Genomic DNA, 27,165 nt, shown 5'->3' with positions numbered 1-27,165 from the left:
GCTGTAAAGCAGCAACTCTACCGCTGCACCACTGGGCTGCCCCTTAAACTTATAAAAGGTTTTAGGTTTCTCCTTGATGTGATTTAGCAAGGACATTCCATGGCAAAGTTAAGCCTTCCTCGAGTTCTCCACAATTTTCTCAAGTCTTCAGAGACAACATCTATCACCTTGCATTCATCAATCTCTGCTGTTACCTCTTCAAAAAACAATGTTTTGTTCTCCTTTCTCAAGGATTCTCCTATATCCCCATATAAACCTCAAATGACCCATTTGATAACAATTTCCAATGCCGGGCACATGCCTCCCTCTTCCTGATCAATATCCTCCATTAATTAGGGTACCCTAAACCTCCCGACTTTGTCTCTACCACTTACATGGACACGGTGACTGAATTCTTACTATCTTACCTTTAAATGCCACCCGCTGATCAGATGTTGTTCCCACCCCTCCAACCTGCTCCCAATTTGAATGTTCCAAGACCTGTGCCTCACAATTAAAATCTGCCCTCCCTCAGTTTAAGGTCCAAACTTGACCTTTTCCATGACTACATCATCTAAACAATCCTTCACATGTGTCCGTTCAAGGAGAACATGTATTTTGCTGTGTTCTTTATTTTTGGTTAGCTCTGGCTGAAATACTTATGAAAAAATAGATAGTGATAACACTTGTGTAGGAAGAAACTGCAGATGCTGGCTTACACCTAAGATAGACGCATAATGCTGGAATAACTCAGCATCTCAGGCAGCATCTCTGGAGAGAAGGAATGGGTGACGTTTCAGGTTAAGATTCTTCTCAACCCGAAACGTCACCCATTCCTTCACTCCAGAGATGCTGCCTGCCCCCGAGTTACTCCAGCATTTAGTGTCTAACTTGAGTGATAACACTTAACATGTGGCAAATATTTCTAGGAATCCATTAACAATTCCATGGATCTGTTCTGCCAGTGATTGATACTGTGAAACCTGTCTGATATTGTAGATCTATACCTCAGTCATGGAGTCATAGGTCCATACAGTGTGGAAACAGACCCTTCGGCCCAACTTGTCCCACCTGACTGCTTTTGGCGCATATCCCGCTAAACCTAACCTATCCATGTACCTGTCTAGCAGTTTCTCCTGCCTCAACTACCTCCTCCGGCAGCTCGTTCCATACAACCACCATCCTTTGTGTAAAAAATGTTACCTCTCAGGTTCCAATAAATTTTGTCCCCCTCACCTTATACCCATGTCCTCTGGTTCTTAATTCCCCAACTCTGGGAAAAGCCTATCCTATTTATGTACCTGACCAAATATTCATTAAATGTTGCGTTAGTACCTGCTTCTTCTATCTCCTCTGGCAGCTTGCTCCATACACCCATCGCCCTTCGTGTGAAGGTTCCCATTAATGCTTTACCCCCTCACCTTAAACCTATGTCCCCTGGTTCTCGATGACCCTGGTCAGATAGTAACTTTGCCAGTAATAAATACAGTACGCTCAAAGTTAGGATGCATGAAATGAAAGCATGTGACCACCTACCCACACACCTTGGAAGAGGTGCACTCCACACACGCCTTCCCCCTCCATGACAGGAGATCTGAGAAGCACCTTCCAGCCTGTATCCCTGGAAACAGGAGAACATCAACGAGTCTCCAACTTCAAACTGAAACCCAACTCTCCGACTGAAAGCGGGAACTCCGGGATCATCACAAGGCTCCAGCTCATACTCTGCAAAACAAAGGTTCAAAGCATCCAGGTAAAACATGAAGTGACAACATCCTGCAACTTATTGGGTGGATGGTTATGAATAAATGGAACTAATATGGCTAAGAAGATGAGAGGTGGAAATTCACTAGAATTCTATTGGACACATAGTCATGGAGACATGCAGTGTGGAAACAGGCCCTTCGGCCCAACTTGCCCACACCGACCAACATGTCCCATCTACACTAGTCCCACCTGCCTGCATTAGGCCCATATCCTCCTAAGCCTATCCTATCCATGTACCTGTCCATTTCTTTGTGTCTACCTTCCATTTGTTTTTACTGTTGTAATAGTATCTATCTCAACTACCTCCTCCAGGCAGCTCGTTCCATACACCCACTTTTTTAACTTTTTTTTTTAAAGCCCAGTTTGAGAAGAATAACTGACTCGAATACAAATGGAAAACAAAATAAATGTCACCTACTCCTTTTCCCAGAGATGCTGCCTGACCCGCTGAGTTACTCCAGCACTTTGTGTCTATCCATGGACACAGACCTATCGGCCCAGCAAGCCCACGCTGACCATCGATCACCCATTCATACTAGTTCTATACTATCCCACTCCCCAGTAGTGAAGGGAAGAGCGTTCACGTCACGGCCCTGTTTCCACCAATCTTTCCACCACCACGCACAAGAAGCACAAGAAGCGACAAGACAGACACCATTGTATGCAAATGCTGAGAAGTGTGTTCACCTCTGGCTGAACAACTTCTAATCTTGTGTGTGGACTCGATAAGAAGAAGATCCATTCCCTACACACAAGGGGCAATACACAGAGACCAGTTAACCTACATTCCCGCAGGTCTTTGGGACATGGGAGGAAACCGGAGAAAACCCATGCAGTCCCAGGGAGAAGGTACAAACTCCATACAGACAACACCCAAGGACAGGATCAATCCCGGGTCTCTGGCGCTGTACGGCAGCAACTCTACTGCTGCGCCACCGTGCCGCCCGTTGATCAGAGTATATGTTTGCAAGTGATTGCCTCCAAATATCTGCAACATCTGGCATATTTTAGCCCGGCCAGAAGTAAGGAATCCTACCTGAGAACGTGATGTTGAACCCTTCATAGGAGACTGAGAAATCAGAGATGAAGCGTAGCTGTGAGGTGTAATTTCCAAAGAGGCCCGCGTTGATGGTCGATGGCAAAGCTGAACCTGTCAGCCTTGTTACCGGTTCCGTGAAGCTCCCGTCTTCCGTAATAATTAGATAGTCATGAGAGCTCTCAAGGTGAAACGTGTGAAATACCAACTGCACACCTAAAAACAAACAAAAAAGCGCTCCCAATTACTACCTGGAAAAGGCCAATGCGAATTAACGGACACAGCTGAAACGATCCGTCGTTTTTCAGTCAATTTTAATTTTAGAGATACAACTTGGAAACAGGCCTTTCGGCCCACCGAGTCCATGCCAACAAACGATCACCCCGTACAGTAGGACTATCCTACACTCGAGGGACAATTACAGAAGCCAGTTATCTGACAATCCTGCATGTCTTTCATGTGGGAGGAAACTGGAGCACCCGGAGAAAACCCACGCTGTCACAGGGAGAACATCCAATCTCTACACAGACAACACCCGGGGTCGGGATTGAACTCGGGTCTCTGACGCAGTAAGGCTGTAGCTCTACCTCTGCACCACCGTGCCGTAGTGAATCGCTACACGATGAGTTTTAATTCTATCCTTGTTAAAAGCTTTGCTAACTCAATCATACATTCATATTAAAAAATAAAGAATTAAAAAAAAATCAACTTCAGGATGTAGATCAGATATCAGGGCCATCAATAAAGCACATCCCCAGTCAGAGGTATTGAGAGAGTAAGAGGTGTTGGTGTACTACAAGGAAATAGGTTTATACAACTAGGCCATTGCATGGTTAGCATGTTCATAAAAGGCCAAAGCGTCTGAATGCAATGCTCCAACAGAACAAGTATTTGAAACAGTCAACAATCCTTGCCTCGGAATAACCCTCTTGGAGATAAGTGCAAGAACAGCAGTCAAGGAAAGTAATCAGACGTACCTTTTCCATGCGACACTTCGATTATCCAGGTGCAATTTAAGGAATTTGGATAAAAGTCAGGAAATCCGGGCGATAGAATGGTTCCACTTGTACCATGAATGGAGCCGCCGCAAAAAGCTGAAACACAAGAGAAGCCATCAGTTGCTTCTTAACGTCAGTGGTAGAGGACACGATGAGTGCCAAATGTCTGATGGGGAATAAGTGATGATTTGTATTGTTTGTTTGGTAAAATACAGCAGATTTGTATTATATATTATTCATAATATATATATAATATATATATATAATTATTGTATTATTTGTCATTATATATCAGGAAATAACTGAATGCATCCCAATGCAACATTGAGAAGGTACACCAACCATAATTTTAAAAATGCTCCAAGTTAATTGAAATCTGATACCACAACTCAATTACTCGTACTTTGAGATACAGCGTGAAAACAGGCTCTTCAGCACACAGAGTCCACGCCGACCAGCGATCCCCACATACTGACACTATTCTACACACGAGGGACAATTTACAATTTTACTGAAACCCATTAAATTGCACGTCTTAGGAATGTTATATGAAACCGGAGCACTTGGAGAAAACCCATTCACGTCGTTGAGAGAACGTACAAACTCCGTACAGGCAGCGCCTGTAGTCTGGATCGCACCTGGTTCTATGGTACTGTAAAGCAGCAACTCTACCGCTGTGCCACCGTGCCCCCCGCTATCACTGGTATAAACCAGCATCTGCAGTTCTTTGTTTCTACTACAAAATATAATGATGGTGATTGCTACAATTTATGTTGGAGATACTTCAATAAAAAAACAATAAATTTATCTCAAATAGAACTGCTCACCTTGCTAGTCATTTGTCATAAAATAATTGAAGGGATGACTAATATTAACTGATTTGCGTTAACCTGGCTCAAAATGTTCTTGAATTTTATTTTAAAAAACAAAACGGAGTCATTTCCATGGATCTGAACAAGATTGAATCCTTTGAGAACCTTGGATCCAGAGACACAATTAATATGTAAGAGTTGCTTAAACGCTTTCATCTGGGGGAAATTGGTTTCTTCTGGCTTGTTAAGAAACATTCATCCAATTGTTAAAAACGGACAGAGAATACTGTTAAGATTTTCAGCGTAAGTAGTCAGACTACTGAAATAATTGTGTTCAGTTCACTTACAGTTTCCTGTGCTTCTGGCAAGTTTTCGCAAGTGAGTTTCAATTTCAATGCATCACTTTGTTTAATGAAAGGATTGGTTTGTTGAGCATCTATGTGATTTTATACAGGCTCAGAGTCTGCCACTAATTTGGAGGTTAACATTTCTGCTTATTGAGAAGGTTTATTTTTTATTTTTTGTTTTATTGATATAGCGTGGAAAATAGGCCCTTCTGCCCACTGACTCAACACTAACCAGCGATCACCCCTTATACTAGCAAACCTGTATGTCTTTGGAGATTGGGAGGAAACCAGAGCACCCAGAGAAATCCCACAGGGTCACAAGGAGAACGTGCATAGTCCGTACAGGCTGCACCCATAGTCCAGATTGCTATTGAGCGAGTGCAGCGTAGGTTTACCAGGTTAATTCCCAGGATAGCGGGACTGACATATGATGAAAGAATGGATCGACTGGGCTTATTCACTGGAATTTAGAAGGATGAGAGGTAATCTTATAGAAACATATTAAATTATTAACGGATTGGACAGGCTGGATGCAGGAAAAGTGTTCACTGATATTGGGGGAGTTCAGAGCCAGGGGTCACAGTTTAAGAATAAGGGGTAGGCCATTTAGGACTGAGATGAGGAAAAACTTTTTCACCCAGAAAGTTGTGAATCTGGGAAATTCTCCGCCACAGAAGGCACTGGAGGCCAATTCACTGGATGTATTCAAGAGAGAATTAGATATAGCTCTTAGAGCTAATGGAATTAAGGGATATGGGGCAAAAGCAAAAACGGGGTACGGATTTTGGATGATTAGCCATGATCATATTGAATGGCGGTGTTGGCTCGAAGGGCCGAATGGCTTACTCCTGCACCTATTTTCTATGTTCCTATGTTTTTATGAACCCTGGTCTCTGGTGCTGTAAGGCAGCAACTCTACCGCTGCGCCACTATGCTGCCCAAGGCTTTGTGTAAGGTCGAATTAGATGCACAGAGTAAATTCAGCGGGTCTGCAATCCCACCAGACAGCCTTAACAGTAGGAGTTTGGTTTGATCAGAGGCCCCGAATCAGAGGTCACGGTGGAATAATTTCACTTAGGTTGCCATTTATCCTCATGAGGTAGGTGGGTGGACTTGATAATGGGGAGACATGCATGAGAGCAGGTGCCTACCTTCACAACTTGGCAAAGCATGGTTCCACTGACGGATATCCTCGCAAACTAAGGGTTCATCGTCACTTAAAGTGTAACCGGGGAAACAGCTGAAAGCCACCGTCGATCCAATTGAGAAGTTGTTACCATGCCGACGCCCGTTTACGGGAATCCCTGGGTCCAGGCAGGAATCAAATTCCAAAGTGACGCCTACACAACAGAACATTGGAAAAATGGAAAGATAATTAAAGAAATGAAAACATTTATTTTGCCATTAGTTACATCGCCTGTCGCTTTTCCATTAGCTCTGAAATATTGCCTAAGAGAAAAAAAAATAATTGAATGATTACACTTGAGGTAAATTTCATTTACTTATTTGAATGCACTAATTTTGGTCTTAATGCAAATCGATGAAACAATCAAAATCTTACTTTGGCAATGGGTGTGATTTATCATAGAGTGCAGTTCTCACTCCATCAGTACAAGTTGTGGTTACATACAAGCACAGAAGTCAGTAAGCTCTCTTAAATCATACAACCTATTATTCTCACCAATTCTCCAGAGATGCCACCTGACCCTTTGAGTTAGGTTTTCACTTTATTTTTTTGAAAAACAGATTCTCCTGGTTTATACCAAAGACAGACACAAAGTGCTGGAGTGACTCAGTGGGTCAGGCAGCACCTATGAAGAAAATGGACAGTTGACGTTTCAGGTCAAGACCCTTCTTCAGACCTGACCTGAAACGTCACCTATTATTTTTCTCCAGAGATGCTGCCTGACCCACTGAGTTACTTCAGCATTTTGGGTCTATTTTTGGTATAAACCAGATTCTGCAGCTCCTTTTTATGAAATTATTATTAATGTTCAGATGGCTATGTTGCTCCTTCCAGCAGAAGGGCTTGTTTCCACACTGTATCCCTAAACTAAACTAATCCCTCAATCTCATCAACTTTAGAGATGTAGAAACAGCACTTCAGCCCACCGAGTCCATGCTGTCCAGCGATCCCCGTACACTCACACTATCCTACACCCAGGACAATTACCAAAGCCAATTAACCTACAAACCAGCACGACTTTAGCATGTGGGAGCACACTGGACCACCCAGAGAAAACCCACATGGTCACAGGGAGAATGTATAAACTCCATATAGACAGCACCCGTAGCCAGGATCTTACCCGGGTCTCTGACGCTGTAAGGCGGCAGCAACAAGTTAGCTGTAAACTAACACTTGCTACCATACATGGGGAAATTACAAAAGGGTAATTAACCTTCCACCCTGCATGACTTTGAGATTTGGGAGGAATCCAGAGCACCTGGTGGAAACCCGTGCGGTCAAAGGGAGAACGTTAAAACTCCACACAGACAACACCCGAGATCAGGATTGACCCTGGGTTATTAATGCTGGGAGGTAACACACAGCCACCACAACAATGTATTTTGTTCCAATGACTGAGGATGAAGTTCTATCCATTTGATTCAATCTGCTTTATTCCTTCTTAAGTAATTTAAAACAACCTATTTTCTGTTACCCTGTCATGAAGGGAGTGCAGGATGAAAACATAGCTAACCAGAAGCAGAGAGGTGCAAGTCAGGCTAGATCTAAGGGAAACAGTACTGACCTCCTGACATCGCCATTGTAGGGATCTATAGGCTGCCAATCACATCAACAAGGTGGAAAATCTCATCTAAAAGGCAACCAGTATCATGAAAATGGCAGCCAGTTTCATCAAAATGGCAGCCTGTATCATCATAAAGACAGCCACTGTCATCAAAAAGGCAGCCAATATCATCAAATAGGCAGCCAGTATCATCAAAATGTCCTTACAAAGGTGAAGGATTTCTCTAGTGCTGACTGTGCGGAGTTTGCACATTCTCCCTGTGACCACATGGGTTTCCTCCCACATCCCAAAGACATGCAGGTTTGTAGGTTAATTGGCTTCTGAAAATTGTCCCCAGTGCATGTGATAGAACTTGTGTAAAGGTGATCACTAGTCGGCGCAGACTTGGTTCATAAGGTTATACGTTCGAGGAACAAAATTAGATCATTTGGACCATCAAGTCTACTCCACTGTTAAATCATGGCTGATATATCTTTCCCTCTTAACCTCATTCTCCTGCCTTCTCCTCATAACCCCTGACACCCGTACTAATCGAAAATCTGTCAATCTCCATCTTAAAAATATCCATTGTCTTTGCCTCCACCGCCTTTTTCGGCAATGAATTCATCACCCTTTGACTAAAGAAATTCCTCCTCATCTCCTTTCTAAAGGTACGTCCTTTTATTCTTAGGCTATGACCTGAGGTCCAATACACTCCCACTAGTGGAAACATCCTCTCCACATTCACTCTATTCAGGCCTTTCACTATTTCTTAAGTTTCAATGAGTCCACCCTCATCCTTTTATTCATCTTTGGCTTCCTGGTGGGGTGAAGAGCCTGTTTCGACACTGTATCTCTAAAACTAGCTAAAGCTAAAAACTAAAATGGACTATTGTTAGTTACTTTTATTCAAGTGTGGCTTGTGGCCATCATAGGTTAGGCCAGCTGTATGTTAATTTTACCTCAATATAGTTTGACCAAGGAAGTACATTGTTCACAATAAAATTACTCCTTACTATTAGCTGGACTCCTTCACTCATGGATATTCTGAGTTCAACTTAATGAAAACACATTGTAGTGTTCAGTCCATCTCGCGGCATGAAGGCTGAAGAAGAGATATATTGAAAGGCTGCAGGATCTTTAAAATTAAGTCTAATATACTGGTGGATGGGATGTACTTGGAACATGCTGTCAGAGAGACATTGGCAGACAGAGGCAAGGTCATGGAACTTTAGTCCAGTCCACTCGACAGATGGTCTTTCTGCTGTGGTGCCAGAGATGTAATCCAAACTGATATTAACCTTCCTGGAAATAGCCCTAACACATAAGATGAAAGCAATCAGAGTGTTTAGTTGAGCTTAGGTTATTTTCACATGTACCGAGTTGCAGTGAAAAGCTTTTTTGTTGTGTGCTATCCAGTCAGTGGAATGATTATATATGATTACAATCAAGCTGCCCACATTCTACAGATACAAGATAAAGGGAACAACATTTAGTGCAAGATAAAGTCCAATAAAGTCTGATTAAAGATAGTCCAAGGGTCTGCAATGAGGTAGATGGTATCTCAGCTGGTGAGAGGATGGTTCTGTTGCCTGATAACAGCTGGCAAGAAACAGTCCCTGTGTGCGTTTTCACACTTCTGCCCCTCCTGCCTGATGGGAGAGGGGAGAAGTGGGAATGACGTGGGTGATACTCATCCTTGATTATGCAGGTGGCATTGCCGAGATAGCGTGGTGTAGATGGAGTCAATGGAAGGGAGGTTGGTTTGTATGATGGTCTGGACTGCACCCACAATTTTCTACAATTTATTTTGGTCTTAATTTTGCATTTCAACGTAATGCTGAAGAAATGCTTTGCACATTGGATCAGTATGAACTTAAGAGGACAAAAGGCTAAATATGATGATTGTAAAAGATTGACCAGAAAATCAAATCGAAAATAGAACTAACATTAGTTTAGTTTAGTTTATTGTCACGTGCACAGTTAAAACATAGAAACATAGAAAGTAGAAAATAGGTGCAGGAGTAGGCCATCCGGCCCTTTGAGCCAGCACCACCATTCAATATGATCATGGTTGATCATTCCAAAATCAGTATCCCGTTCCTTCTTTTTCCTCATATCCCTTGATTCCTTTGGCCCTAAGAGCTAAATCTAACAATCTCTTAAAAATATCCAGTGAATTGGCCTCCAGTGCCTTCTGTGGCAGTGAATTGCACAGATTCATAACTCTCTGGGTGAAAAAGATTTTCATCTTCTCAGTCTAAAATGGTCTACCCTTTATTCTTTTAAAGCTTCCAAAGCTTTTATGTTGCGTGCTATCCAGTGAGTGGAAAGACTTTAAATGATTACAATCAAGACGTCCATAGTGTACAAGCACGAGACAATGTTTAGTGCAAGATATAATCTAAAGTCCGATTAACAAAAGTCTCCCAATGACAATTTCACGAAGAAGACATGAAGCAGGTAGAAAGATCACTATTCCCGAAGTTGTTCACTTCTGGCATGACGTTAGATGACTCTTTTGGGGCCAATCTAATTTTATCAGGTCGGGCCAAACACACGAGACACTCCACTGTAACGCACTCTTCATCAGGCAGGTTGTGGAGATTACAAACATTCCACAATTAGAGATTGCTTTAAATATCAAAAATGAATACATGTCTGACAACAATGTATTGAATTGGTTTCAGAAAACTGGTGGATATCAGAGGCAGTGAAAAATCAAAAGGGCTTGATGTGTCAAATTAAGGTGGCAGATGGAAGATTTGATAGACACAGAAGCTCCAAGGCTACTGGTAACTGCCAGGAAATAAGTAGAAATTAGATCAGGAGCACAGATTGACTGGGGTGGGAAGCATGGAAGGCAATGGTTGGCACCCAGATCCTCTGGCTTACAATGCTGTAATCAACCAGATAACAGATGTTTCTCTCTGAAAGGATTGAATCACTCTGCCTCAAGTTCATACAGTCATACAACATGGAAACCTGTCCTTTGCTCCAACTTGTCTATGCCGACCAAGATGTAAATCTACACGTCCCATTTGCCTGTGTTTGATCCATATCTGTTTAAATCTGTCCAACTCATCTACCCATCCAAATGTCCCTTACATGTCCTTATTATACCTGTTGAAAGTATTTTACAGACCTCAAACATAGAAGAAAAAATTACCTTCATGAGGTAATGTCATGCTGATTTGAAGTTTTCATCCAACAGACACCCATACCACCCCGGCCTCTCTCTCATCTCACTCCTGCCATCGGGAAGAATGTTCAGAAGCCATGAAAACTGTAACATCCACGTTCAGGTACAGCTTCTTCCCTACAATCATCAGGCTATTCAACACTACAACCACCAAATAAGCTCCAAAAGCATCTTATCTGATCATATCAAACTGAAGTCTGATCTTGCGATATACAATCAACAAGCATGTCTCTTACCATTGACCATACTTTATAAATATTTAATTAGCTTTAAATAAAAGTTGAATTCTCCAGATGATGTTAAACATTGTATATAAAAGCATTTGAGTTCCAAAGTGGTGCAGTGGTGGAGTTGCAGCACCAGAGACAGATGCCAATTTCAACCTACAAACCTGAAGTCCTTTGTAGTGTGGGAGGAAAGCGGGGCACCCAGACAAAACCTACGCAGGTCACTGGGAGAACGTACAAACTCTGTACAGACAGCACCCGTAGTCAGGATTGAACCTGGGTCTCTGGTGCTGTCAGGCAGAAACTCTACCATTGCATAACTGTGCCGCCTGATCGCTGCACCACTGTGCCACCCTTTCAAAGCAATTCCAAGCAACACTTGAAAATGCATGCTGTCCACAACCTACGCTTATAAACAACAAAACCAATAGAGCCTGCTGTTTACATTACCCTGCTTAAAAAGTTAATCAATGTAATTTTGAAGGGAAATGCTTGCTATTTGTAATTGAAAGTCGATGGTTTTCAGATATGAACCTCTTCAAAAGCGGAAAATCTATGGTTTTCAGATTTGAGCCTCTTCGGATCACTAAAAAAAGGAAATAATTAGTTGTATAATTCAAATTGCTAAAAGAGGAGTTAATTAGATGTGGAATTTCATCCTTGCCCAATTGCACTGAACGTGCAAATTAACAGCAGCTGCATCGACTACTCCACCTCGTAAATACAGCTCCATTGATTTTAAGCAACCCCTGCCAAACCAACTACTGATGAATCTGTAGCTCCAGTATCACTCCAGCACTGTGTGTTGTACTCAATATTCCAGCATCTGCAGTTTAGTTTAGTTTAGGGATGCAGCACGGAAAAAGGCTCTTCGGCCTGCTGAGTCCGCACCGACCAGTGATCCCCACACACCACTTCTATCCTGCACACTCGGGACAATTTACAGAAGCTAATTAACCTCCAAACCCGCACGTCTTTGGAATGTGGGAAGAAAAAGGAGCACCCAGAGGAAACCCATGTGGTCACAGGGAGAACGTACAAACTCCGTACAGACAGTATATGTCGTCAGGATCGAACCCGTGTCTCCGGCACTGTAAGGCAACTCTACTGCTGCGCCACCATTTCTTACAGTATATCGAGTCTGAAGAAGAGTGCTGACTCAAACCAGAGCCTTTCCATTCCCTCCAGAGATGCTGTCTGATCCACTGTGTTACTCCAGGACTTTGTGTTTTGCTCAAGATTCCAGCCTCTGTGGTTCCTTTTTAGTTTAGTTTAGAGATACAGCGAGGAAACAGGCTCTTCGGCCCACTAAGTCCGACCAGTGACAACCGACACTATCCTACATACACCAGGGACAATTTACTTTTTTTTACAAAAGCCAATTAACCTGCAAACATGTACGTCTTTGAAGTGTGGGAGGAAATAGAAGATCTCAGAGAAAACCCACGCGGTCACGGGGAGAACATACAAACTCCATACAGACAGCACCCGTAGTCGGGATCGAACCTGGGTCTCGGCGCTGTAAGGCAGCAACTCTACTGCTGCACCATCGTGCTGCCCTTGTGATTTCAAGGATGATTTTTAATAGAATATAGAACAGTACAGCAACAGTACCGTTAGCCCACAATGTACGTGTTGAACATGATGCCAAGTTAAATTAATCTCATGTGTTTGCATGTGATCCATTTACCTCAATTCCCTGCATATCAATATGCCTTTAGTCATTGAGTCACATAGCAGCGAAACAGGCCCTTCGGCCCCACGCCCATGTTAACCAACATGTCCCATCGACTCTAGACCCACTTGCTCGCGTTTGGTCCATATCCCTCTAAATCAATCTTATCCATATACCTGTCTAAATGCTTCTTAAACTTTGCGATAGTAACCGCCTCAACTACCTCCTCTGGCAGCTTGTTCCATTAACCTACTGCCCTTTGAGTGAAATATGTGCCCTTCAGGTATCTATTAAATCACTTTAAACCCATATCCTCTGGTTCTCGATTCCCCAACTTCAGTCTGAAGAGGTTTCCGACCTGAACCACTGAGTTACTCCAGCACTTTGTGTTTATCTTCGGCATAGACAATAAACAATAGACAATAGGTGCAGGAGTAGCCCATTTGGCCCTTTGAGCCAGCACCGCCATTCAATGTGATCATGGCTGATCATCCCCAATCAGTACCCCGTTCCTGCCTTCTCCCCATATCCCCTGACCACTATTTTTAAGAGCTCTCTCTAGCTCTCTCTTGAAAGTATCCAGAGAACCTGCCTCCACCGCCCTCTGGTGCAGAGAATTCCACAGACTCGCCACTCTCTGTGAGAAAAAGTGTTTCCTCGTCTCCGTTCTAAATGGCTTACTCCTTATTCCTAAACTGTGGCCCCTGGTTCTGGACTCCCCCAACATCGGGAACATGTTTCCTGCCTCTAGCGTGTCCAAACCCTTAACAGTCTTATATGTTTCAATGAGATCCTCTCTCATCCTTCTAAACTCCAGAGTGTACAAGCCCAGCTGCTCCATTCTCTCAGCATATGACAGTCCCGCCATCCCGGGAATTAACCTTGTAAACCTACGCTGCACTCCCTCAATAGCAAGAATGTCCTTACTCAAATTAGGCATAACCAGCAACAGCAGTTCCATTCTGCAGACTGAGGTTCTGAATATAGACACGTGACATTCTTGCACAAACAGCTTTGTTTGTAGTTGTTGAAAGAAACTTACTCTCATAGCGAATCTGGAAACCCACACTTGAGCGGCTGTTGTCGGTGGTTAGCAGAAGGTACATGAAGTTGCTAGTGCTGATGAGAAACTGGGGGGCTTGTGTGCCGTGATACTCCCCAATTAAGGTTGATGAATAGGCAGGCCCATCTCGGATCTCCAAAGTGTCGTAATTAACTTCAGTTTGGAACCTGTGAATCACAAACACAGTGGAGTCAACACACTCATTTACAAATGCACATAAAATACTGTCTGATTTAATGTGTGGGAAGGAACTGCAGGTGCTGGCTTAAACCGAAGATATACACAACACGCTGGAGTAACTCAGTGGGACAGGCAGCGTCTCTGGAGAGAAGGAGTGGGTGACGTTTCTGGTCGATACTCTTCTTCAGACTGACAGTCAGGGGAGAGGGAGATACCAAGATAAAGAAGAGTAAGGTTTGAGAAAGGGAGATCGAAGGGGGTGGAGATCAAGGGAAATGTAGAATACATCATTATTAGCTAGCAAACAGAGATTAAATATATGTGTTCAAAAGGGAACTGCAGATGCTGGAATATCGAAGGTACACAAAATTGCTGGGGAAACTCAGCGGGTGCAGCAGCATCTATGGAGCAAATGTTGGGATATGGAGCATCTATGGAGATTAAATATAGTCTGGGACAGTCGGACTGGTGGGAGAACTGGGAAGGGGGAGGGGATGGAGAAAGAGGGAAAGCAAGGGTTACTTGAAGTTAGATAAGTCAATGTTCATACCGCTGGGGTGTAAGCTACCCAAGCGAAATATGAGGTGCTGTCCCTCCAATTTGCACAGGGCCTCACTCTGACAATGGAGGAGGCCCAGGGCAGTAAGTTCAGTGTGGGAATGGGAGGGAGAGTTAAAGTGTTTAGCAACCAGGAGATCAGGACAGTTCAGGCGGTCTGAGCGGAGGTGTTCAGCGAAACGATCGCCGAGCCTGCGCTTGGTCTCAACGATACGTCGGATACAGCAGATACAGTGGATGAGATTGGAGGAGGTGCAAGTAATCTCTGCCTTACCTGAAAAGACTGTTGGGGTCCTTGGACACCTTGGACAGAGTCGAGGGAGGAGGGCCGAATGGGCCGAATGGCCTACTCCTGCACCTAATTTCTATGTTTCTATGTTTCTATGTATGGGGACTGGTGTTGCATTTCCTGTGGTTGCAGGGGAAGGTCCTTGGGGAGGGGTTGGTTTGGGTGGGTGAGTTAACTTGGCATGACAACACTTGCAAGATTCTGAAGGAAAAAATATATATCTCCCAAACACGGGGAGGTCATGTTGCAGTTGTATAAGACGTTGGTGGGGCCGCATTTAGAGTATTGTGTTCAGTTCTGGGCACCGTGTTGCAGGAAAGATGTTGTCAAGCTGGAAAGGGTACAGCGAAGATTTACGAGGATGTTGTCAGGACTAGAGGGCCTGAGTTATAGGCAGAGGATAAGTAGGCCGGGACTCTATTCCTTGGAGCGCAGGAGGATGAGGGGTGATCTTATTGAAGTGAAAAAATCATGACAGAAATAGATCGGGTAAGATCTTGACCAAAGTAGATGAATCAAGAGGACATAGGTTTAAGGTGAAAGGTTTAAATAGGAATCTGAGGGGTAACTTTTTCACACATAGGGTGGTGGGTGTATGGGACAAGCTGCCAGAAGAGGTAGTTGAGGCAGGGACTATCCCAACATTTAAGAAACAGTTTGAAGGGTAAATGGATAGGACTGGTTTGGAGGGATATGGACCAAACGTAGGCAGGTGGAACGAGTGTAGCAGGGACATATTGGCCAGTGTGTGCAAGTTGGACCTAAGGGACTGTTTCCAAGTTGTATCATTCTATGATGCTGCTTCAGGAAAGTTCTTAATGACAAAACTTTAAAATTAATTAGCACTAATAACAAGCATTAGTCTTTCCTTTGCATAGAATCATACAGCGAGGAAACAGGCTCTTCAGCCCAACTTGCCCACACTGACCAATATGTCCCATTATACACTGGTCCTACCTGCCTGCATTTGGCCCATATCCCTTCAAACCCAAGGGGATGCTAATTCTAAGCATGATGCTACTTTATTTGAAGACAAGCGGGCAACACAAAATTAACTCGTCATTTGTTGCACATCTTTGTAGTTCTGATTTCAGGATGTAGGACCATAACAGGTCATGTTCTGACCTCACGATGTAGCTTTCCACAGAAATCTTTCCAAATATTGGAACATGATAGACTTTAGACTTTAGAGATACAGCGTGGAAACATGCCCTTTGGCCCACCGAGTCCATGCCGACCAGCAGTCACCCCGTACACTTGCACATCCTACACACTGGGGACAATTTACAATTTACCGAAGCCAATTAACCCATAAACCTGTACGTCTTTAGAGTGTGCGAGGAAACCGGAGTACCCGGAAAAAACTGATGTGGTCACAGGGAGAATGCGCAGACTTCGTACAGGCGGCACCCATAGTAGGATCGACCCTGGGTCTCTGGCGCTATGATGCAGCAACTCTACCGATGCGTCACTGTGCCGCCCAGTCAGAGCATGTGGTTGAATTTTCTCTCTTTGTTGTTCTAGGAGGACGGGATACATTTTATTCAGGTCTGGCAATTAATCTACTTTTAAAGATGACCGGCATCTTAATATGCCCCTTACATCAACTTTGTCATTTATAATATTTCATATTTGTCCTCAATTTAGTTTAGTTTAGATTAGAGACACAGCGTGGAAACAGGTCCTTCGGCCCACCAAGTCTACACCGACCAGCGATCCCCGCACATTAACACTATCCTGCATACATTAGGGAAAATTTACATTTATACCAAACCAATTAACCTAAAATCTTGTATGTTTTTGGAGTGTGGGAGGAAACCAAAGATACCGGGCAAAACCCATGCAGGTCACAGGGAGAACGTACAAACTCTGGACAGACAGCACCCGTAGTCAGGATAGAATCTAGGGCTCTGGTGCTGTAAGGCAGCAACTCTATCCCAACGCCACTGTCAATGTCGAAAACATTCCTCTTTTGTATGAAGGCAGATGCAAACTTTTAATTCACAACTTTAATCTGCCGTGTTTTTCCTCAGAATCCATGAGGGTCTAGAACAAGGAGATACTATTTTTCTGAGAAAGGGCCTCAACCCGAAACGTCACCTCCTCATTTTCTCCAAAGATGCAGCCTGACCTGCTACATTACTCCAGCATTTTCTATCTCCCCTTTATTTTTCAATAGGTATATACTTGTTCCAATCATAGAGTCATAGAGTCAGACACTATAGGTACAGTGCCAGAGATCCTGGTTCGATCCTGACTACTGGTGTTGTCTTTACGGAGTTTATATGTTCTCCTCATGACCTGCATGGGTTTTCCCCGAGATCTTTGGTTTCCTCCCACATCCCAAAGACGTAAAGGTTTGTAGATTAATTGGCTTGGTATAAAATGTAAAATTGTCCCGAGTGTGTGTAGGGTAGTGTGAATGTACGTGGATCGCTGGTCGGTGCGAAGCCTGTGGGCCAAAGGGTCTGTTCGCAAGCGCTGTACTTCTAAACTAAACTAAAAAGTCGTGCATCGTGACGCGTAAATGATGTCGTGTAAATGACGACCAAGTGGGACAGGCCCTTTAGTCTCATCCCAATTAAAAACAATTAGTTTTTGTTATTCCTCTTACTTTTTCATTGCAATGCAAAATCCAACAAGATTACGCTCATTGCCTTTCAAAATGATTTCCAATTGCCTGGTTTCATTCCTTTGATGTAATTTTCATGCCGTACACTCTTGTTGGGCTTGCAATGTATGAATAATGAAAAACTCTCCTGAATGCATGTCAAACTGTTTGCTGTTTCTTGACCCGGTTGAGTCCCAATTACTATTAGGATAATTAAAATTCCCAATCAATACTTTGCAATTTATGCAACTCTCAGAGGTTAGCCTTTGTTTTTGTCCTCCAACTTTCCTCCAATTCTTCGGGCATTTGTCCTACCTGCACACCATCAACACATGTTGATCTTTAACCTGCATCACCTCTCCTCACAACTGTAACTAGGAAGCATTAGCCGCTGATCATGCATTTTTTGGGGTTTGAAGATTTGGGCGGCAGAGTGGCACAGCGGTAGAGTTGTTGCTAGAGACCCAGGTTCGATCCTGACTACAGGTGCTGTCTACACAGAGTTTGTACATGCTCCCTGTGACCGCGGGGCTTTTCTCCGGTGCTCCGGTTTCCTTCCACAAGTCAAAGAAGTGCAGATTTGTAGGTTAATTGGCAAATTATCCCTAGTGTGTAGGATGGAACTAGAGTACGGGTGATTGCTGGTCAGCACGGACTCAGTGCACCAAAGAGCCTGTTTCCACACTGTATCTCTAAATTAAATTTCTTGGATATACTCATGAAGAAGGTGCACCAGGGCCTCTACTTTCTTGGAAGTTTATAAATAGATTGGGCATGTCTTGAAACACACTACAAGCTTCTCCAGATGCGTTCTGGAAAGTATCCTGACTGGTTGGCATCATAGTCTGAAAGGCAAGTACAATGCACAAGAACGCAAGCGGCTGCAGTGAGTGATGTACTCAGTCCATCTATCACAGTCAGACCTCGATTGAAACAATCTTTCCATAAAGCACTGCCTCAAGGCGGCAGCATCGTTAATCCAGCATCTCCACCATCTGTATCATGACCTCTTCCTGCTGTTGCCATCGAGCAGGAGATACAGAAGGCTGAGGTCCCACACCACCAGGATCAGGAACAGATATATAGCCATAACAGCAAAATAAATATGCAATTAATGCAAACAGTTACTTATTTTAAGTCAACTAGCCATGTAGTGCAAAAACAAAGTGCATAGATTGAGGGCGCACAGGCCCACTTGATTCCCGGCCCCATCTACCGTTCTAAACATTAATTCCTTCCTCCTTCAACAAATAGTGACACCATCAACAAACAGTGACACCATCAACAAATAGTGACTCCCATCAACAAATAGTGACTCCATCCATAAACAGTAACTCCATCAACAAATAGTGACTATATCCTTAAACAGTAACTCCATCAACAAATAGTGACACCATCCATAAACAGTAACTCCATCAACAAATAGTGACACCATCCATAAACAGTAACTCCATCAACAAATAGTGACACCATCAACAAATAGTGACACCATCAACAAATAGTGACACCATCAACAAATAGTGACACCATCAACAAATAGTGACACCATCAACAAATAGTGACACCATCAACAAATAGTGACACCATCAACAAATAGTGACACCATCAACAAATAGTGACACCATCAACAAATAGTGACACCATCAACAAATAGTGACACCATCAACAAATAGTGACACCATCAACAAATAGTGACACCATCAACAAATAGTGACTCCCATTAACAAATCGTGACTCCATCCATAAACAGTAACTCCATCAACAAATAGTGACTATATCCTTAAACAGTAACTCCATCCACAAATAGTGACTATATCCTTAAACAGTAACTCCATCCACAAATAGTGACTCCATCCATAAACAGTAATTCCATCCACAAATATTGGCTCCATCAACAAATAGTGAGCATTCTTAAATAGTGACTCCCATCAACAAATAGTGACTACATCCATAAATAGTAATTCCCTCAACAAATAGTAGTCCCATCAACAAATGGTGGCTCAATCCGCAAATATTGTCTCCATTAACAAATAGTGGTCCCATCAACAAATAGTGGCTCCATCCACAAATATTGGTTCCATCAATTAATGGTGGCTCCATCAAGAAATTGTGGTCCCAATCAATAAATTATTGCCTTGAGTCTACACTCCCTTGCACTAAGATGGCTTCAGAGCACTTCAAACTATACTTTAAGAGATAGAGTGAGGAAACAGGTCCTTTGGCCCAGTGTGTCTGCACTGACTATACGTTCTGCACTACACACTAGCGACAATTTACAGAAGACAATTAACCTACAAACTTGCACGCCTTTGGAATGTGGGAGGAAACCGAAACCTCGGAGAAAATCCATGCGGTCACGGGGAGAACGCGCAAACTCCATACACGCAGCACCCATGGTCAGGATTGACTACAAGGTCTCTGGCACTGCAAGGCAGCAACTCTATCACTGCACCACTGTGCCCCACAACTTATAGAAAAAGAATAAATAAAAAATATGAATTAAATTAAATATTGCAAAAGATCTGTTTTCTTTTCCCAGTTTGTTTTGCTTCCTCTGCCTTCCAAACCAATTCTTCTGCCTTCAAGCGTTCTGGCACAAACAATCTTCCACATCCAATTTTGTTCTCTCTCTTCTAAAACTGTGGTTCCAACTAGACAAACTAGGTTTGAATATCTGATTTGAGTCTCAGATAAGGGAGCAAAGTAGCAAAGATGAATTTACTTTATTAAACATTATTATCTCAGCGCTCAAATTCAGATCTGAAGATTTGAGGAGTCGCTGCATTAATCTTTCTTTTGCATGATAATTTCGCTTAAATACATCTTCCCAAACAACTGCAATGGGAAATAAATTGACAGACATGCCTGGGTGATCATGTTTAAGCAGACTCAATGAAGCAGGTCAGTACAACACAGATGAGTGTTGCTTCAAGAGATATTTTTTAGCTCAAAGGAAAGAGATGGAACAAGATCATTTATCTGTGAACTTGCATTGAATATCGCAAATAAATTAATATCTTTCACAGAAAAATTTCACATCGCCATTTTTTTCCCCAAGATAGAAATGCCAATACGCAGTAAAGACTCTGAGTCATTACCATCAACTTGTCTCCCTGTTCATGCGCTCGTAAGTGATAGGGGCAGAATTAGACTATTTGACCCATCAAGTCTACTTTGCCATTCAATCATGGCAGATCTATCTTTCCCTCTCAACTCCATTCTCCTGCCTTCTCCCCATAATCCCTGATGCCCATACGAGTCCAGAATCTATCTATCTGTCTTAAATATATCCACTGACAGCATCCACAGCCTTCTGTGGCAATGAATTCCACAGGTTCACCATCCTCTGACTAAATAATGTCCTCCTCTTCCTTTAATTCTGAGGCTATGACCTCTTGTCCAAGACTCTCCCATTCGTGGAAACATCCTCGCCACATCCACTCTTTCCAGGCCTTTCACTATTCAATAAGTTTCAATGCGGTATCCTCTCATCCTTCTAAACTCCAGCGAGTACAGAGCCCAGTGCCATCAAACTCTCATCATACGTTAACCCAGTCATCCCTGGGATCATTCTCATAAACCCACTCTGGACCCTCTCCAGAGCCAGCACATCCTTCCTCAGATATGGGACCCAAAATTGCTCACAACATTCCAAATGCGGTCTGACCAGCACCTTATAGAGCCTCAATATTACATCCCTGTTTTTGTATGCTATTCCTCTTGAAATAAATGCTAGCATTGTGTTTGTCTTCCTTACTACTGATTTGACTTGCAAATTAACTTTTTGGGAATCCTATGCCAGCACTCGCAAGTCCCTTAGACCTCCGATTTCTGAATTATCTCCCCATTTAGAAAATAGTCTATGCCTTTATTTCTACTACTAAAATACACGACTCCACACTTCGTTATGCTGTATTGCATCTGCAACTTCTCAGCCCAACCTGTCTCAGTCCTTCTGCAGAGTCCCTGCTTTCTCTTCATTACCCGCCTCTCCTCCTATTATCTCATCTGCAAACATGGCCACAAAGCCTTCAATTCCATCTTCCAAATCATTAATATACAATGTGAAGAATAGCGGCCACAGCACCAACCCCTGTGGAACTGGCAGCCGACCAAAAAAAAGCCCCTTTTATTTCCACTCCTTGCCTTCTGCCATCCACCTGCTGATGCAATGTCACGAGTACTTTTGTTTGGGACACCTACATTTTGAGCAGGCTTTCTTCATTTTTTAATGAGGGTGTGGAATTCATGTTGAAGATGGTTGTGGAGGCATAAGATGTTTTTAAAGTGTAGCAATTGGTGCTTGATTAGTAAGGGTGTCAAGGGTTACTGGGAGAAGGCAGGAGAATGGGGTTGAAAGAACAGCCATAGTTGAATCGCAAAGTAGACTCATGTTCATAAGTTATCGGAGCAGAACTAGGCCATTCAGCCCATCGAGTCTGCTCTGCCATCCAATCTTGGCTGATCTATCTTTCCTTCTCAACCCCATTCTCCTGCCTTCTCGCCATAACCCCAGACACCTTACTAATCAAGAATATGTCAACCTATCAACCACGAAGGGTCTCAACCCAATACTTCACCTGTTGCTTTTCTCCATAGATGCTGCATGACCCAGTGAGTTACTCCAGCATTTTGTGTCGATCACTACGACTCGATGGGCCGAACAGCTTAGTTTTGCTCCTGTGACTTATGAACTTACATAAGCTCTGTTCCTGCTTTCTCAAGCAAAATTAAAAAAACATGACTTGAGGGCAAATGGCTTTTTTCAAGACATGGTCTCCAGCCAAGTCATGAATTCCTTTGTTCTTCATTGATTTTTTTTCTACTTTCCCAAAAGCACAAAAGCAGTGACTCATGAAAGCGCACGGATCCACATGCAAAAAAGCAACTCGCCATTATCTCCTCAGCGTAGTATCGCACAACACCCTCACCCCACAGGCCCTGATAATGCCAAGGTTTGTGGTAAAACGGTGCGGATCAGTGACCAAACAGACGGATTTATTGCAGAAACAAAGAACTGCAGGTGCTGGTTTATCTCTAACAGCAGGCAAAACATTAACAGTCTTGACTTTTCTGCTCCCTTTACTGATACTAATTTCCACCTTCTGAATTCCAAGTCCTCGCCCACTTTGCATCAATCCCAACATTATCATTGACGGAAATTTGAAAATAATAAGCGAGATGAGATGAAGGGTCTCAACCCAAAACATCACCCATTCCTTCTATCCAGCGATGCTGCCAGCTTTACTCCAGCTTTTTGTGCCTATCTTCAGTTTGAACCAGCATCTGCAGTTCCTACCTACACAAGAGTAGTTTGTAGCCTGTTTAGCCCAAGAACTAACATGCTCGGGAAGCACGACGGGAAAAATGGCCGACATTGGGAACCTAAGGATGTTAGTGAGGTAATAAATACAATTATCATGGTGTATGGGATCCACAGCACAGCTCAGTCAGTGAAAATAAACATTGGGGGTTGTAAACTAAGCTGAGGGTAATAAAACTGATCAGGGAGTAGTGACTTTTATTGTGCCCATTTGTTATACAAATGGGAAGAGTGGTTTTGTAAGTAACAGGGAGCATAAGGGTAAAAATAACTTTTGGAAAGACAAAGATGAAAGGTTACGTAGACATTGATTAATGAATGTCAAATCCACAAGAAACCATTGTGTGGTGAGAATTTAAAAATGTTCGAGGTGTCGTGAATCTTTCGCACTTAGGCGACTTTTTAGGCGACTACGGAGACTATGCAGTCACCACATGTTCGCGGGTGGTTGCCGGGAAGTTGCCTTCATAGTCGTGAGTAGTTTCCGCATTCTGGTCGTGGCTTCATTCTGTCGTCGCTAATTTTTCAACGTTGAAAAATTAGCTTCGACCAGAATGAAGCTGCCACGGAGAGTAGCGAGAATTCTCGTGCTGTAGGTGCAGTGGTAGTGGGTCGCCAGGAGGTCGTAAGTTGTCGCCGGTGCTGAACGGTGAATTTCATTGGCTCATTGGGAAAAAAAATGTACACAGTAGTTTTCAGAACCAAGGATAACCGACCGGTAATGTTAATGCCTGTCGAGCTTCACAGCCGTGTATCTCTGGCTTCTTAAAAGCTGTCTCCACTCCTTCTCCCCACCCCATCTCCCCCTTCTCCCCTCCTCTTTAAAAGGACTTAAGTGACCCTTCCCGTACCCCATGCTTTCAACGTCTCAATTACAGCGCCAACCTTTCTGTTCATCGTGGTGTGTGTCTGTATCACATTGGCTTTGCACCGTGTGAATTTCACTCAGACAGTGCTCCCCCCGCTTGCCCTGTCCCCCGCCTGCATAACGGGCTGGTGAAGGAAGTGATGTGTGTAGGTGTTTCACTCTGACAGTCGCCGTTCCTGTCGCCGGTTTTTCAGCGACCTGCTATGACTTGACAGTCTGCTAATGCAGTCGTCTGAAAAATCACCTAAGTGGGACAGGCCCATTAGGGTTCACTCAGAGAGCATACTGTTAAGGTCTTCAATAAACCACTTGTTCGAGAAACTCAACACTGATCTACAAGATGTTTTATTTTTTTGTCTGTTCCTATCCGAGTTGGGCCCCAAAATAAAGCCAGATACAGGAGTACAGGTGTAACATAAAACTCCCGCCTACAATCATCAAACCCGCCGACAAGGGAGGTGCCATTGTACCCTGGTGGCCTGGCTTCTACCGTGGTGAGGCCAGGCGCCAGCTCTTGGACACCTCCTCGTCCTACCCCTTGGCCATGACCCCACAGATGAACACCAGGCCATTATCTCCCAGACTATCACCTCTGGCGATCAAACTTTGATTATTATAGAGTGATACAGTGTGGAACACGTCCTTCAATCCAAATATGCCACACCGACCAACATGTCCCATCGACACTAGTCCCACCTGCCTGCATTTGGCCCATATCCCTCCATACCTGTCCCATCCACGCACCTGTCAATTTGTTTCTTAAACGTTGCGATAGTTCCTGCCTCAACTACTTCCTCCGGCAGCTCATTCCATTCACCCACCCCTTTAGTGTGAAAAAGTTAACACTCAGGTTCTTATTAAATCTTTCCCCCTTCAGATTAAACCTATGTCCTCTGGTTCTTGATTCCCTTACTCTGGGCAAATGACTCTGTGCGTTGACCTGATCTATTTTTCTCATGATTTTATACATCTATATAAGATCACCCCTCATTCTCCTCCACTCCAAGGAATAGTCCCAGCCTGCTCAACCTTAGATAGATTTCTTGACCTCATAACATGCCAGAACCAATGTTAAGCAGTGAGCAATCATCAGCAATGCTAATGCTTCTAAAGATCTTATATCAAATACTTCTTAAATTTTTGAATAAAATACTGTAATTGAACAGCTTACAATGGCCTGTTTCCTGTTTCTCTCCAGAGGTGCTGCCTGACCCGCTGAGTTACGCCAGCTTTTTTAGTCTATCTACGGTTTAAACCTATATTATAGCAGACGATATAGATGTAATCCTTTCTGATTAGTACTGGCATCAAAAGTTATGGGGAGACGGCAGGAGAATGGGGGTTGAAGGAAAAATAGATCAGCCATAATCGAATGGCAGATCAGATTTGATGGGTCAAATGGCCTAATTCTGCTCACACATCTTATCATCCTGGAACAACATGCAGCATGGTGACACAGCAGTACAGTTGCTGCCTCACCGCGCCAGAGGCCTGGGTTTGATCCTGACTACGGGTGCTGTCCGTATGCTGATGACCATACAAGCGTCACCCCGCGACCATGTGGCGACAGTGTAGTCGCCGAAAAAATCGCCCGAGTGGGACAGGTGCTTCACCCATCCCTTCTTTCAAGAGATGCTGCCTGTCCTGCTGAGTTACTCCAGCTTTTTATGTCTATGTTCTGTACACTGTTGTCAGTTTGATTGTAATCATGTATAGTCTCTCCACTAACTGGATAGCACGAAACAAAATAGGTTTCACTGTACCTCGATATACATGACAATAAACTAAACTCAACTGCACTATTGTATCTGCCTCCGCTATAAACATGGGCGGCATTATGGGAGAGCCGCTGCCTTACAGCACAAGAGACCCAAGTTCGATCCTGACTACGGGTGTTGTCTTTATGGAGTTTGTACATTCTCCCTGTGACCATGTGGGTTCTCTCCGGGTGCTCCAGTTTCCTCCCACGCTCCAAAGATGTGCAGGTTTGTAGATTAATTGGCTTCGATAAATATCGTAAATTGTCCCTTGTGTGTAAGACAGTCCCAGTGTGATGGCAGGACTCAGTGGATTCAGGAAACAGGGCCTGTTTCCGCAATGTATGTCAAAACTAAATAGAACTAAAGATTAATAATAAAAACTAAATGACTAATAATAAAAGACTAATAATAAAAACTAAAGACTAATAATAAAAATGTTAATAGTTATCATATTATAATGTGCAAGAAATTAACCTGTCAAATGTTATCTTGATGGAATGCCTTTCTTCTGCTTCGATCACCCATTCACAGTTCAGTGAGTCCTTGTAAAAACTGGGCCATCCTGGAGAGAGTATGATACCACTGGGTGATGTCAAATGGCCTCCGCATGGTGCTGCAAAAGATAAAAATAGAAAGCTCAGTGTAAAGGAATTCAGTGTCACCGGTCAGTCAACGGATCAATTATTTCAAGCAACTTCATTAATCAACAAAAACATGACAAGCAAAACTGGACAACCCCAAAAGAAAGAGACTGTGCCACAAGGGACGGCAGGCACGGTGGCGCAGCAGTAGAGTTAAGCAGTAGAGTAGAGTAGAGCAGCAGCGCCAGATACCTGGGTTCGATCCCGACTATGGGTGCTGTCTGTATGGAGCTTGAACGTTTCTCCCCGTGACAGCTTGGGTTTGTCCAAGATCTTCGGTTTCATCCCAAACTCCAAAGATGTACAGATTTGTAGGTTCATTGGCTGGTATGTGTAAATTGTCCCTAGTGTGTGTAGGATAGTGTTCATAGAAACATAGAAATTAGGTGCAGGAGTAGGCCATTCGAGCCTGCACCGCCATTCAATATGATCATGGCTGATCATCCAACTCAGTATCCCATTCATGTGGGAGGATTGTTGGTCAGTGCAAACTCATTGCGCACTGTTTCCACACTGTATCTCTAAACTAAAGCAAACTGTTATTTCCAGATGCTCTATTGTGGCAAAGGAGTAGCTTCATTAATCAACAAAAACATGACAAACAACGCTGGGCAAACCAAAAGAAGACACTGTGCCAAAGGGGTGGCACGGTGACGCAGCGGTAGAGTTGTTGCCTCACCGCGCCAGACACCCGGCTTCCATCCTGACTACAGGCGCTGTCTGTACGGAGTTTGTTCGTTCTCCCTGTGACCGCGTGGGTTCCTCCGGGTTCTCCGGTTTCCTCCCACACTCCAAAGACGTGCAGGGTTGTAGGTGAATTGGGTTTGGTAAAATTGCAAATTGCTCCTAGTGTGTGCGATAGTGCTAGTGTAGGGGATAAACCATTGAACCATTCACAAATGTAAGTACATTCACAATGCTGGAGGCCACTGAACCACCCAGCTCTTGAGTCCATAAGTTTCAACAATTGTTAAGGGTATTAGATACAGAAGCAAGGGGCTAGCACTGGATACTTACTCATCCTGAGTTGGAAGCAATATCAGACATCAGGATGCCGTGCTGCAATATCACTGTACCAGACCCTGCCCTGATTTCAATGC

At 43.5% G+C, this 27,165-nt stretch overlaps 1 protein-coding gene across 1 annotated transcript in view; it reads right to left on the bottom strand.

Annotated features, from left to right (window-relative positions):
- csmd1 (CUB and Sushi multiple domains 1) overlaps window positions 1–27,165 on the bottom strand; it is a 501,649-nt gene that overhangs the window by 457,293 nt on the left and 17,191 nt on the right. Inside the window, exons 5-10 of the mRNA XM_033020497.1 lie at window positions 25,899–26,037; window positions 13,815–14,002; window positions 6,091–6,279; window positions 3,760–3,876; window positions 2,783–2,998; window positions 1,516–1,704 (exon numbers count right to left, since the gene is read on the bottom strand). Of these exons, the coding sequence (XP_032876388.1) occupies window positions 1,516–1,704; window positions 2,783–2,998; window positions 3,760–3,876; window positions 6,091–6,279; window positions 13,815–14,002; window positions 25,899–26,037 (1,038 nt within the window). The remainder of the gene's footprint in view (window positions 1–1,515; window positions 1,705–2,782; window positions 2,999–3,759; window positions 3,877–6,090; window positions 6,280–13,814; window positions 14,003–25,898; window positions 26,038–27,165) is intronic.

This window comes from Amblyraja radiata, chromosome 5 (assembly GCF_010909765.2).
Source record: "Amblyraja radiata isolate CabotCenter1 chromosome 5, sAmbRad1.1.pri, whole genome shotgun sequence".
Taxonomy (NCBI): domain Eukaryota; kingdom Metazoa; phylum Chordata; class Chondrichthyes; order Rajiformes; family Rajidae; genus Amblyraja; species Amblyraja radiata.
This window is presented reverse-complemented; position numbering and strand designations above follow the sequence as displayed.